This window comes from Pleuronectes platessa, chromosome 8 (genome assembly GCF_947347685.1).
Source record: "Pleuronectes platessa chromosome 8, fPlePla1.1, whole genome shotgun sequence".
In the NCBI taxonomy this organism is placed as follows: Eukaryota; Metazoa; Chordata; class Actinopteri; order Pleuronectiformes; family Pleuronectidae; genus Pleuronectes; species Pleuronectes platessa.
Genome location: NC_070633.1, coordinates 15295925 through 15313279, shown reverse-complemented (window position 1 = coordinate 15313279; position 17355 = coordinate 15295925). Strand labels below are relative to the sequence as shown.

At 41.5% G+C, this 17355-nt stretch overlaps 1 protein-coding gene across 1 annotated transcript; it reads right to left on the bottom strand.

The window, feature by feature from the left end:
- Positions 1-60: 60 nt before the first annotated feature.
- Positions 61-17015, bottom strand: si:dkeyp-115e12.6 (centromere protein F). The gene is made up of 18 exons (XM_053428677.1): positions 17000-17015; positions 16642-16818; positions 15663-15859; positions 15045-15148; positions 14673-14734; positions 14046-14310; positions 12611-12807; positions 11903-12028; positions 11622-11750; positions 9601-9723; positions 8573-8708; positions 6659-8103; positions 5547-6350; positions 5026-5360; positions 4777-4867; positions 3798-4368; positions 2873-3004; positions 61-2784 (listed from the first exon to the last, which is right to left on the bottom strand). Exons 2-17 carry the CDS (start codon positions 16801-16803, stop codon positions 2886-2888), a joined length of 4866 nt encoding a protein of 1621 aa, XP_053284652.1. The 5' UTR covers positions 16804-16818; positions 17000-17015; the 3' UTR covers positions 61-2784; positions 2873-2885.
- Between the last annotated feature and the right edge of the window lie 340 nt (positions 17016-17355).

Below are 17355 nucleotides of genomic sequence, written 5' to 3'. Positions count from 1 at the left end.
ACTGCGCATTCTCAAAGGCGCTGACGGATAAACGAATCTGACAGAGGGACAACAGATACATTCAATTCAAGCCTTTTATTCTAGTCAAAAACACAACACAGATACATTCACATCAAAGAGTCCAAAACAAGGCAACAAGATACACAATGAACCTCCCTGCTCAGCCCCCCCCTCACCGCACTGCCAAAGCACTACAGATCTCAGAGATATGAAGGCAGCTGGAAGGGAGGGAGTGTGTGTGTGTATGTGTGTGTGTGTTTGTGTGTGATTGGTGACAACATTGCAGATGAACACTGATGGTACTGAATCATAACTGTCCAATGTTGTTAGTTAATAAGACCAGGAAGTGACAACTCTCCCTTAAAATAAAATATAAACAAACATTCAAAAAACTAGATCAATCCACACTTTTAACACTCACGTGTCAACACACCTTAAGACTAAATTATTTCAAGTAACACTGAAAGACAGCACAGCAGGGTTTTAAAGGATAGGTTCACATTTACTATTTAAAACTACACCCACATGCTTATCTGTAAATTGAAAAATAAAAGGTTGTTTTTATTGTTCAACTTTCAAAATTGGCTGCAGGAGAACCTTTGTTAAATCAATGTCAGTGTTGTTAAAGGGGGACAAAGTCACAGGTCCTATTTCTGAAGCTGGGACACGCCTTCAAGAGTCTGAGTTATACACAAATCAAGCATCTATATTCTAGCGTTGTCTTTGTAGTAAGAAATTCCATCATTCAGATACAGTCGCTCCACTACATCTCAAGTAAACACTGCCCAGTAGAATCTTAAGCAGATTAAGTTATATAAAGAATATTTGTGGAGGATAACCACATGCTTTGGTTAGAGGTTTGATTTGAAAACTGAACAAATATTAAATTATTTCTACATTTCATTGGAGTCCCTGTGATTGGTGGAACGTCTCACAGTGGAGAAGTAAATAAGATAAAAATGTACCTGTACCAATCTGTGGAGTCATGTTTAACTTTGTGCTTCAAAGTCACACCAATGTCCAACAGCAAGCTATCATGACAGGGCTGACCAATGAGAGGACAATGAGCCAGAGTCCAAAATGGAGCACGTCATTGTAGCTCACTTGTATATATTTGTGTTGTACCAAGTATTTTTATTCAACTTCCTCTGTGAGTACAAAGACTGCTCCGGAAAGAGCAGCAGTTCGCAGGTAGTTAATGGGACAAATGTGTCTTTGGCACAAATTGCGTGAAGCTACTGTCCCGACCATTAAGGACAGAATGGTTTTTAATGATGAAGGCAAAAGTCAAAAGAACAGAGCAGAAAAAATTCAATTCATTATGTGGGAGCTGTTGAGACTGACTGGCAGTAATCATTTACAATAGTCCTGACAGTATTGTCACCAAATTCCAGAGCAAATCATTTCATACAGACGATAGCATTGCTGTGACAAATCTCCTTAATCAGACGACTGGGGTTTTCTGCATTTTTATAAAGAACGCAGACTGTGGATTTTGTCCTCCATCTTTCACATGAAGACTGCTTTAAAAAAGGATCTTTGCAGCCAGGAGCCGGCAGAATGTAGACTGTACAATGTGTCCATGAGCATGTGAGTATAACTTTAAGAATAGAACCTGTAATAATGTGAACCTGTCCTTTCACTAACAAGTGAAACCTTGGAAGCGAAGCAAAGTGGTGATTATCCTCTGGTAGGAGGTATGATGAAACTGTACATGAATCAAAGTCATTTACAAAATCTACACTATACATACATGTGGGCTGCTGGTGTCTATGATGCAGTAACAAATGTGCAATCCATCAAATTAGTCAAATAAATAATCAAGAAACCAGCTGAAGTAAACACATGTTTAGATTTTGGTCAGTTCATCACACAGTTACTGACTAATGAGTCTTCATTAGAAGGAGAAGCAAAGCAGCAGAAGGAGGGGAGAGAGAGAGAGCCAGTGTGCATCTCCATACATGGAGCGGAAACCACTGCACTGAGTCATAGACGTGTGCTCGGCCCTCTCTCTCTCTCCCGCACACACACACAGGCGCGTATACAAACAGTAACATCCAGAGAACACGCACGTTTTATTCACATCTAATGTCGCACACGTTTTCACTTAAGTTTAACGCAAGTTTTGTAAACACTTCCTCCTCTACTGAAACACATTCAAGTGTTCATAAATAAGCCACCTCATGAATCAAAAAAGAAAAGAAAAAAATATCATATTTCCACAAGAGGCCCTTCTTGGCTTCACCCTTTTGGGGAAAAAAACAAGTCAAACTTATCTTGACAAGTGCTTGTTTAGAAAAGCATCAGCGAGGCACTGTTTCGTTCAAAGTAGGCCGAGGCTGGACTCGTACCCTTCTTCTGAGGTACTGAAAAACTTAACAGTCCCTGTGTAGTGGTTAACTTCCAGAAAAATCAACAAACATCACTAAATCACCACCTCTGCACCTAAATAAACAGGCGGGTGTAACGTCACTGCAGCAAGACGGACAATTATGTCTCCTCACAGCAGTTAGAGGATAAACTAGTGACCATTAAGTTATTTCAGATCCACAGTGGAGGAGTTCATTCTGCCACTGCAGGACCTGCTACCTGCTAACACTCATTTAGAAGTCCAGGGTGAATGCGTCATTTTTTATACTGGTTCTGTGTTGGTTTGAGGAAAGAGGTGCTTCATGTTGCTGGTGACTGGAGTGTCCTTGTAGACAGGCCGTTGTTCATCACTGAGGTTCAAAGTGAATCATTATGATTCGTGATCAGTTCATTTCCACCCGACCTGAAGACAACCTGCGTGAAAATCAAAGATTATCTTTGAGTCCTGGACTGAGTCAAAACCAAGTAACCCCGTAGTTTATGGTCTTTGTCTGGAGGTTACCTGTGGCTGTGTTTTAATCCGTCTCCTCCTCCTGTCCCAGGTCTTTCTGCGGGACAGGCACAGCAGACGTCCCCAACAAACCTCTTCTCACGATGTAGGGACACGAGGGACCACTGGGGATGTCGGCAAAACCTGCAGCATGGGAAGAAGGGGAAATGGAGAGATGAAAAAGAGGGTTTGGGACAGTAGATGAAGGACAGAGTGAGAAAGCACAAACATCTGGAGCCTTTGTTTCTTCTGCTTCTGTAAATTAAAACGGGTCAAAAACTTACAGCAAAGATTCTTGATTTTGTTTTGTCAAGGCAGAATTTGAACTTGATTTTAAATCCTCTTCTCTTTGGTTTAAATCTCTCTATCCGTCAGACCCATAGTAAGATCAAAGGATCGTACTTTTCTTCCAGATTTAACCGATCTAAGCCAATTTACACGTCTGTGTTTGACTTGAATGTGCAGGTACCGCGTACCCACAGACCCTACATCCCTGTCTCTCAGTGGTTGGACAATCACACAGATCTCCCCCTCCTTTGGTCTTAATCAGCTCGATCGTACACATCATCTCCTCTGACGTCTTCTCTTTTGTGTGTTGCAGTAATTTCAGTAAAACTAACCGTTGGTAAACATCTATTAACTCCAATTTCAGTTGCTCTTGTTAGAATGCACACAGACAAACTGGTGTCACACGTGGCATCTGTTGCACTTCTGTCCGTCCTGTGAGAGGGATCACTCACATGTGGCTCACGCTGACCTTTTCCCCCCCGTTACTCTTGTGGAGGAAATGTTTTCACTTAAAATAGATGATAAAATATATCACCATTAAGGTGTGAGAGGTTTTGTATTTAATGTGCATTTCCACAATTCTACACACAACCCAAAGTGATTCAAGCCTGAAAGTTTAGACTGTCAGTGTTTCGGCTGGTGAGGTTACCTCTCATGACGACCTCTGGCAGTCCGTACGGTTCATACTCTGTGTCGTCAAAGGCAGCCGACAGCTGCGTCCTGTTGCGGCGGATTCTTTCTGCTAAACGGGCCGGGTCAGACGGGATGGGGAAGGAACCTGAAAACAACATCTTGTCTCTTGACTTTAACCCCTCTGATGATGGGATAAGAGCCGCAGGAGGGGATTCCACTAAAACTAATTCCTGTTCCTCCTCCTTCTCTTCAGTCTGTGTGTAAGCACAGTGAAGTTCAGATGCTGTTGGAGCGCTTTGAGGACACAAGCTCTCCTCTGTTTGACTGCTGACACTCTTCATGTCTCTGCTGACTGATCTCTCTGAGGAGCCATTGGTTGTGTTTATTTCACTGGTTGTTCTGGAAGTGTTTGGTTTGCCCACTGGATTCTCCCTGGGACATTCTGCTGTTTTGGTTTTAGTTGGTCCTTTGGTGACTTGTTGATCAGTTTTCTCTGAAGACATTTGGATGAGTTCAGAGTCTCTCTTGTCTTTGTGCTGTGATGGACTGGTGTCTGACCACTGCACAATGTTTTCTTTCTCAGATTCCTGTATCAAAACACAAAATACACAATTAAAAGGCCTGTAGGAAATATGTGGACTAAAATGTACATGCATAACAGTAAACAGTCAAATTTAAAAACTGATCAAAAACCAGTATTTGTATTTTTTTATGGCTCCTCATTTCCTTCTGAAGTTTCCTGGAAATAAAATGCTTCCCTGTAGACATATTTGACATTTTGTCCTGTTCAGCTAATCGTCCTGGTAACGAGCACAAAACGCTCTGAGTTACACTTTTTTTTTACCACAACTTTTATTTTCAGAAAAATTACACATTACACAGCTCTTTACAGCAACTTCCTGGGAAATTATTTGGGAATTACCGTCCCTTATTTGGAAAATTAAGCTTTAGTGGAAAAACTAATTCAGTCTTCACTCCTTCTGAAAGGAAATCACCTTGTCGGGGTCCTGGTTGTATTCCTGAAGAGCTGCAGTCTGTTTAAATTGAAGGAAACTCTTTGGCTCAGGAAGGTTGCTGTGCTGCAGTCTTAGAAAAAGATTAAAAAAAAAAATTCAAGCAAACATGGTAAGACAACATACAGTACATTCATCAAACCGTGCAAATGTACCCAATTGTATTGTACTGTAAGTCTTTTTATTTTTTTTAATGTTATTGCTTCTCTCGCTATAGTGTGAGTGTGTTACCTGGAGAACAACATGCGGCCTGGCAGTTTGTTGGAGGAGCAGGAGAGGAATAACTCATCCTCTCTGATAACTGTCACATTACTGTTGCTCTCCTGAACCTGAGCAGTGGGAGCCTGGCTCCTGGTCCCTGGTGGGATGTGGGTCATCTCATCAGTCAGTAGCTGCTGTGACTGGGATTGTCGGACAGCAGAGTTTTGGTCCTGGTTGTCTTTGTTGGGAAGGTCTTGGTCAATAGTTGGAGCTGGTTGTGAGGCCAGTCTCCACAGAGTGAGCTCCTCGGTCTGCTGCTGAGTCTCCTCAGATAGAGCCTGAATCTTCACCTGCAGCGCCACCACCTGGACAGGAGCGAAAGTACAAGACAAGAAATTGGATTAATCTTTTACTACAAAATTCAGTTCCCTGAATTAGTGGGAATTAGGTGCTGAATAGTTTCAGGAGAATGTCAGACTTAAATGTATGTATGACAGCTTCTTAAGTGTCTAAATTGTGATTAAAAAATAAACACAGTACACAGTCGCTACCTTTTGCTCCAGAAGGTTGATCTCAAGACAAGATGCTTCCTCCAGGTCTTCTTCTTCCAATGTTGTTTGGTTTTCGTTATTCTGCAGTAGTGACTCCTGCCCTTCAGGGGTGATGTTATCTTTCACAGTAGGTGGCCTCTGCTCTGTCAAGCAGGGCAGAGCAGCATCTCCTGTGTATTGGCTTTGTTTGACTGGGTCTTCTTGGTTTTCACCGTCTGTCTGTAAAGCCAGGTTTCTGGTCTCTGACATGGTCACGCCTTCTATTCTTTGTTTCAGCAACTGATTCTCCTGTCGCAGAGCGAGCAGCTCTGACAGCACGTCTACTCTGCCTCCATCTCGACTGCTCTCAGTCTCCTCCATCACACAGGCAGAATCAAGATAACTCTCAGTCATGTCTGAGTCAACAGAAACTGGATGCTGTTCACTTAATGCACGGTCCCCTTCCAGTGTTGGTGTTTCTGCATCAGTCTTAGTTTGATCTTCATCTCTCTGTGTAGTAGAATCTCCACCAGCCAGTGACTGTGTAGTGTGCGATATGACAGAACAGTCCTGTTTCTTGTATGGTTGTAGCTCTGTGATCTCCATCGACGACTCATCTCTACTTTCTTTTCTTTGATCGTCATTCCGCAACTTTGTAACTTCTTTTTCAGCCTTGAAAGCTTGCAGCTCTTGCTTATATCGCTGCAGTTCCTCTCCCTGGCTGAGGAGGGCACCCTCCTTCTCCTGTAGCTCAGCTAGAAGGCCTGAGATGTGCTGACTCTGCTTCTCGAAGGCCATGGTCAGCTGCTGGGTCTGACGTGTCACCTGAGAAGACCAAAAAAAATAAGATAGGAACAGTGGAAGAGAGAGAATAACATAATAAAACGAGCTCCTCTTTGCTGCTTTGTTTTGAGAACAACTACATAGAACATGGCATCATAAAAAAACACAATCACACGTGCAATATGAAGGTAGATATATTTATATGTATATTTGTTAATATTTACCTCTATAAGTCAGCTACTCGCAGCCCAAGTGTTATGATTTAGTACATAAAATATTTTCTTTGTATTATATAAATAATAGTCTTTTTCTGTGACTGGATAAATAAACTACGCCAATGTATTATTTACCTGGGTCTGTAGGACCTCCAGTTTAACCTGGCTCTGTTGAGCACGTTGCGTTTCCTTTGCTTTCTCCTTGTACAAGCGGTTCACCTCTTTTTCCATATCTGGGGAGGTAGACCCACATTTCGGGAGGTGAGAAAGTTCTCCTCTCTGGTCTAACAGTGGAGACCCTGCCAGATACTCTTCTGAGTCAGAGGCCACTTGACCCATTGGTCCCTCATCTGACAGAGACAGGCGTTCGGGATCTATCACTGTTGGTTCTTCTTGCATGAGATCAGCTGTTGCCTGAGACACCAGCATGTTGAGTTGGTTAGTGGACTGACAGAAGAGAAGGTGCTGCTCTGGAGAAGGGAGGAGTTTGTTGTGACAGTGAACAATGTTGGAATTGAGCTCATCATCATGGAGAGTCAGGTACTTCAGCGGGCTGTTGGTAATCAATAGTTTTTCCTCTCCTCCTCTCTCATCTTCTTCTCTGCTGCGCTTCAGTTCTTCCAATTCAGCTTTAAGTTCTGCAAGTTTTGTGCTCAGCTCCTTTTTTTCATCTGTGACCATGTTTTTTATTTGGTTCCTCTCCTCTTCCTCTCTCTTTCTCTCCTCTCGTTCTAAAGCAAGCTGGGCTTTTACCTCCGCTAGCTGCTTCTTCAGCTGCATATTAAGTTCTATCATTTCACTCTCTCTGTCTTCTATTTCTTTGTTTTTCTCCTCCTCTCTCTCGTTCTTTTTACTCTCCTCCTTTCTGCTCTTCACCTCTGTCTCCAAAGCAGCCACGGCCTTCCTCAACCTCTCTGTCTCAGCCCTCTCACTCTCCAGCTGAGTCCTCCATTCCTTTTCCATCTCTTCCTTCTCCACAGCCTGGCTGGATTGTTTGCAGCTGAGCTTTTTGAGCCGGGTCCTGGCCTCTGCCTCAGCCCTTCGTTGGACTTCCAGGTCGTCCAATCTTTTCTGGAGTTCTTCGCGCACATCATTTATCTCTGATCGCAGCATGGTGTTAATTCTCTGGAGGTCTTCAGCGGCTTTTGCCTGCTCTAGCTTTTCAGAAACATCCACAGAGGAGTCGGTGGGCATACAGAGTACAGGATCAAAGCTGGAGTGCTTCTGTGTTCCAGAGCTGTCACACTCTACTGCTTTATTCCGCCTCAAGTTCCCTTCTTCCTTACTTTTCCTCCTGAGTCCTTCCCTTTGTAAACTCTCAGACTCTGAGGAGATGACGGCAGTGATGTGTTCACAGTCGATGCCTTCTCCTGGCTCTCTGTCAGAGGGGTAAAATGCTGAAATCTCTGGTCTTTTCTCAACCATGCTCTCCTCCTCCTCCTTCCGTTCGGCTCGTACGGTAGGAGTTGTCCTCTTGGTGTGAGTTGATGTTCGAGAATTAGGAGCTCGAGAGGGCTGAGGGGAGAAACTCTGTCCAACTGGGCAAAACTGAACAGGAGGTGCTGGTGCAGCTTTTTGCTCTGGATTTTAAGTGAAAGAAAAACAAACAATTTCTAATAAACCACACATGAACTGAGAAATAAAAGCCTGGATAAAGATTTGCCTTTATAATAAAATGAATGCATCACTAGATTAGTTTATAGTATTTTGTGAAAATTATGTCATGAACCAGCAGGAGGCAGCACTGAGGTAAGAAACTGATGCGTTTGTGTAGAATTAACATAGCATGAACTGTTAATGTCAAACATTCACAAGTCATTAAAACTAACTCACCAAAATTATGAATGTGCATCTTTTTTTGAGTGTACTAACTTATAAATAAATCAACAGGGAGTCGACCAGAGTCCTGGTTCAAACCCCTGGGTCAGCAATTATTTTCCCAAGACAGTGAAAATTATCTAAAATGTGTCACTTTCAATAACATATTCAATGAGCATTAACAATTTCAGTGTGCATCTCATGATTGGTGGATTTGTCTTCTCTCCTCACCCTGCAGGTCTTTGAGGAGACGAAGGGCGTCGGCTCTCTCCTCTGCCAGTCTCCTCCCCTCCTCCTCCAGATCTCGCTCTCTCTTTCTGCTCTGCTCAAGACTCACCGCCACACCCTCTGTCTCACGCAACGCTTCCTAATGAGGAGGGAAAAAATAGGGTGGATTAAACACAATCAAAATTTCCATTGTAAGGACTGAAGTTGGAGCCGTCCGTTCTCAGCTGAAGCTTATCCATATACAATGGCCTCTTAAATTGAACAAATAGTAAATGTCATATATGAATAGTATATTTGTCTGTTGACTTTTAAGCATCTACATCTGCTTTTATTAAACTGTCCAGTTAAAACACCTTTAATTTCTTATATTTGGACACTTGACCATTAATAACTAAATAGCAAATGTGTCCAAACTATTAGTTTTAATATTTGCACCTGTATCTGTGCAGCAGATCTTCAGATAAGGACTGAACTATGTGTTAAGAGTTGAGCTAACAGAGCTTTGTGTCACAACAGCAACAAACAACAGCATTGTAGCTGATGTCGAAAGCTGGTACACACATAATCAGCTCCCAGTAACAAATAACTCAACTTAGCTTTTTGACTGATTAACTTCCTCTGCAGTGTGTTGGCACCAAGCTGATTTCTGATATATGAGGTGACAAGCTTTTCTTATGTGCAAGTTCATCCAGATTCAGCATTTCAGTACAGTCAGATATGAAGTGTTTCTTTTCAAAGTGACTGGTTGGGGAAATGGCTAAAAAAAACTAGGCTCTTAAGCTTCCTGGTTTTCTCTCGATGCTTCCTGGTTTTTCTCTCGATGCAACGTCTTTAATAAATTATCAGAAAGCATCTGGATACTTAAATAAGCCACTTATTGTCTAAGACTGACATATGACACATTGAGGTGTTTTTAAAAATTTACAGAGTTCATTAAAACCCATTGACCAGGTAATGAATAATTGATGCATGAAGAAAGGACCATCACTAGAGTGTGTGTATGTGTGTGTGTGTGTGTGTTTGTGTTTTACCGTTAGTTTGGCTTGTGTCTGTGCTTCTTTTCTCTGGCTCTCCAGCAGCTGTCCCTCCGTCCACTTCAGTTTCTCTTTCAGAGTCTCCAACTCTTTGTCCAGTGCTTGTTTCTGTAGAGACAGCTAATGGAGAAAATAATGAATCGGCAGCGGATAAAAAACATGAAAAACCCAAGATAACTGGAGGGAAAGGATGTGAGAAAAGAAAAGATCAAATCAGGGGTAAAAGAAAAAATAAAGACTGAATAGCTGCTATTGCAGGTGTAGGAATCAGGACCAGCGAAGGGAATGGGAGGCAGGAGAGCGATCTGGGATCAATAGCGAGCATACGCTGTGTCCGATGTATGTCTACATCTCTGGGGAAACTAATGAAGACTTAAGCTGATCGGCTTCCCACCAGTGCTGATATTAAGTACATCCAATTTAAGCTCTCACATTATAATTATTTATCCAAACAAACGCTTTGTTACTGTCATGCTTCTGTCACGTCATGTTGAAAAAAACAACATATACAGTCCAGTGTATTCAACAGGGAGCAAGATATAAGATAAATCTCATAGTGGCAACTCACTGCTGTAAACACAAGGTAATGTTTTTCTGTCATAAATCAGACATCAGCTACTAGATTGTTCTATGATGTCAACTTTTCCAAATAATTCGAAGAAAGCTCAGAATAGCTAATTTGGAAATTACTGCAATTCTATGTCATAAATAGTTTAACTTACTAATTCCCTCAGGCTCGAAAATCATAACTATAGAGAGAAATAGCAGGAACTGTTTATCTTTTCACTTATTTTCTTCAAAAACTAAATTCTCATTAATTATGCCTACAAACAAACCAGATAAGTTGATAATTTACTGCATAGAAAATATTAAGAGATTCTATAAAATTATTGAAATAGTATGGGATACTCATCACTGAAACTGCATGCACGATCAAATAATAAAATACACTCCATTAAAAGGCAGAGTAAAATATTCACATGAATTGAATTAAATCTACTATCAGAAGCCCCGATTAGTTTAAAGCAAAACTGTGCCTCTATTGTGTGTTTACTCTATGTCGCCTTATCAGGTATAACAAGATAACATCTGTGTGGTTTACAAAGGGCTTACAGTGAGGTGTTAAGGGACAATGTGGGTAGAATGAAAGGTCATTGCTAAGAAATTTTACAAAATGTCTAATGTTTGTTAGTGGTTAGAGGCTCACCCTCAAAATCGGTTCTAACTGATCTGCTGATAAATAATACCAAAATCCACCGGGTAAAAGAAATCAGAATAAGAGAAAAAATTTAAAATTCAACACTGTCTTTAACCATAAACACACTCCTCCTCTGAATTCATGCAACTCGCCTCAAACACACATCTTTGCACAAATGTTCAAACCCTCTTCACCCTCATCCAGTAGCCATGCCTTCACGCCTCACTCGATGAGAACGGATTATTCCTCACACACAAGTTACGAGCTATGAGTTTTATTTGCATGCTTCACCGACCAAAGCATTCTGCATCGTCAAACACAGTCACACCGTCATTACCTTCGCTGCTCAACCTTTCCACTGGAGAGAAACCGAGAGGAGAGGAGGGCGAGGCGGAGAAAAGAGCAGGTGGGGGAGAAAACAAAAGAAACACAGAGAGCACGAGAGTGAAACAAAGAGTGAGAGAAAACAACAAGGGCAAGGAGCAAGCGTGTGAGAGGAAGTCAGAGACGTTATTATTACTGACGTTCGGTACAAATCATACAAGTTCGAGGAGAAAGGGAGAGGGAGAGAGGAGAGGGGATGGCGAGAGAGTAGGAAAGAGAAAAAGGAAATAGCTGAAAAAACAGATATATCAACTAAAATATCAACAATATGTACAGAACAAAATGTTGGTCCTTAATTTCCAGTGTTTTTACAAATTGGATTTTAAACTGATCTTATCTAATCTTGGTAAATCCATTAGTAGGAAAATGCTATCAGAAGGATTGTTTACCAAGTCCATGTGTTTGATTGCGAGCAAACGTAGGTGTGATAATTTACCTTGTCATTCTGCGCCTGCAGGGCATTGTGGAGCGTCCTGGCCTGCTGCAGCTCCTGGTTGAGCTTATTCACCTCCTGCTGATGCTGCTTCTCAAGCCACTGCCTCTCTTTCTGAAACTCTGACATGTCCTGAAGGCAACACACAAGCATCTCTGAATGTGAGCTGCTATCTTCAGCTGTAATGTGGATTAAGGATGAAATCAAACTGAAAGTGATCAGAGGTTTTCCCTCGCTTCCTTCAGTTTCCCCATGTGTCTATCATCCATCCGTCCCTGTCTCACCTTCTGATGTTGTTTCTCCATCTCCTTGGTGCGCTGTTGGTGTTGCAGTCGGATGCTCTCTGCATTTTGCCTTTGACAACGAAGCTCGTCTTGTGACTGCTTCAGCCTTTGCTCAGCTCCTGATGCCTGCCACACAAAAAAGCACAACTCACACTCTTTAATACTGACAATAAGACAACCTTAAGGTGTCATTATCTTTGATACAACTATGGGCTTTGAGTGCGTACTACAGGTATTGATATAGATATTGGAATTACTGCACAGAAGTAAGTCATATATGCAACTACTCCACTCTGCCACAGAGTTAAAACTAGTTAGCGGTTTTAGGTTGTGTCTTATCTATGTTTTAATATGATGTGTTTGACTGTTTTTAACTTTGTCTAACTTGTACATCAGGAAAGCATTAACATTTTAAGGGCAAATAGAAAATTATTGGTAGAAATGCATCCTCTCCCCTTCTCTCCACAGTAGATTTCACAAAATATTAGCTTGATTGTTTTACATCACATAACAAACAAGTTTTCACATGTTCAATGTTTGTGATAATAACAGACTGAGTCACAAGTAAAATGAAACAAACATGTTTGTCATTTTAAGTGAGGTCAAAGATCATTGTTTTGACAAATGAGGCCAACGCCCACTTTGTGACAAAAATAGCAGGGCCTCCGGAGAATTAGCACTAGTATGAAACAGTAATCTGTTTTTTACCCGTTCACTCTCCTGGGTGACACGTGTGTGAGACAGAATGAGCTCATCTCGAGCTTTCTGCAGGCCGATCTCCCTGGAAGTGACGTCTTTCTTGCTTTGCACCAGGTCGTTCTGAACGGACTTCAACGTCCTGGTCTTCACAGACAGCTCCTCCTCCAGACATGACACACGGCTCTTTATCTCTGATAAAGATACTGCTGTATGGAGCAAACACACAGACATAGTAGTTAATAAGCTGATAGAAAAAATAATTACCCCCCAAAAAACCTTCAAATACACCACTGAGAGAATTTTATGTAGGAAACAGTTGAACAACTAACACTGATATTATCAGTATGAGTTGGTTGATTTCTTACAGCTGACCACCAACAGCAACACAGCAGCAACACACAGTTGGAGTCAACAAATAAGGTCAATCCATACAGACTGATTCACTGACAGCTGCTGGAAAAAAAGCGAGGGATGAAATCAATAATCCTGACCGTGCAGTATGTTGTTTGGTGCTAAGGTGAAATGTTAAAAAAGCATGACTAAAGCAAACACTGCATTGCCCCTCTCCCTCTGTGTCCTAGCAGCAAAAGAAGAATTTTGTAACAGGATGAACTGATCCCATCCTCCTCCCACAGACACACACACACACACAGTGCAGTTGACAAACAGCTCAATGAAGGAAGAGCCACTCTACAGTGGATCCAGCAGGAGTCTCCAGCTGAGCCAGTACTTTCTACACAGCCTCTTATGTAACCCGTGCTGTTGACGTTATACAAAGTACACGACATTCAGGATGATTACATTGCTGTTCTTGTTTTTTGTAAAAAAGAAAGTGAAATCAGAATTTGGCTTATAGGCAATAGTCATCAACAAAGTATTTTAACTAGAACTTGCTGGTCATAAATACAAATGTAAGACCATGTGCATTTGAGCCTTCGCCGCTTTGACTCAGACTCTGGAACAACACAACAATTGGTCAACAATTTTAACTGTTGTAAATAGAATATTTTGTATAGTTAGTTATAGAAAGTCTTTTTTATTGGCATCTGTATAATGCTGTATTTGAGCTAGAACATCCTACATTTAAGGCTAAATAATAAGATAAACACCTCTCAAACCAGAATTACTGAGGTAAAAGGTTAGCAAGGGCTACAACTAATGATTCATTTCATTATCAATTATTCTCTTTATTATTTTCTCAATTAATTACACATAAATATCTCTCTGAAACCAAAGAATATTATATTTACAGTAACTGAAAGACCAAGAAAAGCCGCAAATTATCATATTTTAGAACATGGAGCCGTCGCCTATTTGCTTGTTAATCCTGATGTAAGATTCAAGCTGCCAGGCTGAACTGTGTGTGTTTATTTTCCAACTGCAGATCGACAAAACCCATTGGTGCCTTTAAACCAAGGTGTCATCATGTGTTCTCCACACTCACTGTCTCTCTCTGTCCTGTTGTCCTTCTCTTTCCCACAAAGCCCCACTGCCAACTGGCCCTGAGTGATAAAATCAGAGCTGGGCGTCTTGGGAGAGGTCTGGGATTGTCTCCTGTTTGTTGGCCTGGTGTCATCCCGCTCCCACGGAAACACAGCCGAGGGAGTGGAGAAGGACTCCGATTGGTCAGACGGGTGGCGTTGGGGTGTGCTCCTGTGCTGTTGTCTTGGCAGTGAAGTTGTGGGCGCATCTGAGAACTGGAGCTGCTGCTAAAGGGCAAGAGAAGAATTAGATAAAAAATAAAAAAAAACAAATGTGGACTCGAGTTCTAAAACAAGATTTTATTGAAAATGACTCATTCCTGTTGTTTTCATGATTCAAGAGTAGAGTAAACATTATGAAAATCTGTAGAGCAGGGGTGGGTGACGTCTGACCTCTGGACCATATACGGACCATGAGACAATTTGATACATCCCGTGAGACAACTCAAAATACATAAAACAAATAAGCAAAATAATGCTAAAGTGAGTTTATCTCAAGAAACTCAGATTACTTGCGAAAAGATATAAAAAAACTTTGATGAACACTCCAATTGAGGATATTTAGGTTTGATTTAAATGCTGGCACTTACTCGGATGTGCTTGCTCTGCGTTTCATCTCTATGTCCCAGCTTTTCCTCTTCCTTTCTGCTCCCTGCAGGCCAACAACACAACATATGCATTGGACTTACAATACCAATCACTAATGCTGAAAAGAAACATCAGCAGCAAATAACCGAAGTGGTTTACTGACATGGGAGCAAAGAAAAATGCATCAGTCCCCAGAGAAAGAAAAGCTGGGAAAGGATAGGGGATGATGGAGTTTGTTTACAACACATAAGTTCCCTTGGGAGTGTTGTGGTTTTATGTTTAATTTTCCAAACTATGCAGGGCCTTAATAACAAGATAAAGACAAATAGTTACGGGAGAATAAACATGGGAGTCACAAAGTTACAGGGACGTACCATTATGTTCCCAGGGTGAGGATGTATTCCAGCAGGGAGTAGAAAACAGAGTGGTATCTGCCGACCTGCTGCTGTTCTGCAGCTTCTCAAGCTCTGCCTCCAACCTGCCAGAAAGACAAACAACGGTCCAATGAAAGATATCAAGGATTTGTCTTTTATTATAAAGCTTTAATAACAACTGAGACTGATAACAGTTTCATGCAATCTAAAACAGGCAGGCAAGGAAATACAAAAGATAACAATGGGCGTATTTTATTTTTATTCTGCAAACAGTAGCCTCATTAGGAACAGACCTATATTAGCTTAATACTAATGATGCTAATTCACAATGCTAATCTGTTCCTTCGCTGCTCTACTATAATAGTTTGGATTTACTGGACATCATCAATTGGGTTGATGTTGTCAATATAGTCAAGGTTATCCATTTGCCTTTTGCAGGGAATTCATATTATTTCTCAAATGTATGAAACAAGGCAGAAAATATCAAATATCCAATACAAATCATATTTACTGCTAATTTAAATTCTAAACTCTTCTTAATGAGAATGCAAAACGCATTAAATAAAACACAGCAGACAGAGAAGTTCATTGTCTCAGATGATTTCCTGTGGCTCTAACCTTTTGACCTCCTGGGTGAGTTTGTTGTTGAGGGTGCGGGCAGCATCTAGCTGGCCCTCAAAAGAGCAGACTTGTGCCTGCTTGGTCTGCAGCTCCTGGGCCAGGCACTCGCTGCTGCTCACTGCTGTTTTGGCCTCCTCGTGAACATTCTGGAGCTCCCTCTGCACAGAGTGGAGCTCCCCGCGCACCTCGTCATACTAATGAGGGGAGGGGAGGTGCATATGTTAGGATAACAAAAACTGAAAACCAAAAATCCTGTGGGAGACGACTGGCTATATGACAGTGTATGGCTGAATCATACATCTTGTCAAGTACAACTCATTTACTTGTTAAAGATTGCGTCTGAACTGTGTTATCCCTGAATGCTCATACACTTGTTATCATCTTTCAACGGACAGATATGAAATAGATAAAAATAACTAAGTGTCAGACCGGGTTACGTCTGGCTTTTATATTGAAAGGGTGTGGCTGACTATGGGCACACTTCCGTCTAAATCATGGACTGTATATAAAGATGGATGACACGTCTTCACTTTCTCCCACTATCAAGCAATAAGGCCAAAATAACTCAGATACAGCTTCAGCCACCTTGCACCCATTAAGTTATATGGAACCGGCGGAGTAGCATTCGAGGGATGGAGTAGTGAGGTCACGGCTAAACAAGCAGTCGACCAAGTGTGAGTCAGTCTTTGCTGTCAATCATGATGTTTCACCCTGATCAAATAAGTAATTAAAACCTAATTCACAGTAACATACATCATAGTGATAAGAATTACCTAGATGAAAGAAAACATCCTTATCGTTCATCTGTATTTACAGGTCAAAATCAAATAACACGGTTGATGTTAGCGCCTCTGTTTTTTGTTTGTTTTTATACTCATTTGTCACAATGATACATTTAGCAGAGAAAGGCAAAAGGTTTAATGGTAAAATGGTTTCCCACACTCGACCAGATATAACAAACGTGGCTGATTTTTACCTTTAGAGTCTGTTTTTCAAGGTTAGTCTGGATGTTGTCCAGCTGCAGCTGTTTCTGCTTGGTCTCTCTTGACAGTCGATCATGTTGGACCTGCAGCTCCTTCACCTTTTGCAGGACCCGTCCAGACAGGCCCACTGTCCAGTCCTCCTCAGCCCAACTCATCTCTCTCCGTCTGGGCTTGACAAGATTGGAAGATAACATCAGCACAAAAAACTCAAATACATTTTTACTTTTAATATTTTGTTTGCCTGGATTATAAAACAATCTGAAAGTATTATCTTTCTAATCTCAAAGCCCATGTGGGTTCAGAGAACAGGGAGTTGATGATTGTCAGCAACCAGGAAATGTGCCAGCTGACCTGTCCTATTGCTGCTTGACATATCCAGAATGAGCGTCAGTGGGAGTCAGTGGGAGGAGTGAAGAAACCAGTGACTCACACAGTCTGAAACAAAGAGGAAGTACAGGCCTGACAAATAAGGACTGCAGGTAGGTCGGGACAGAGGATCCAATCCATACCACACTTATTTAAACACATTTCATCTGTGTCTGTGTCTCGAATATGTTATGCTGCTAAGGCTTTGATCCCTGGAGGAGACGCTGGTTGTCACCGCTGGGCAGCTTTGACTCATTTTTCCAACACAAGTCGTCTGCAATGTTCCAACAACAGCACTTCAAGTTGATCATAAATCCCTTCTCTCTCTCATAGTTCTGCAA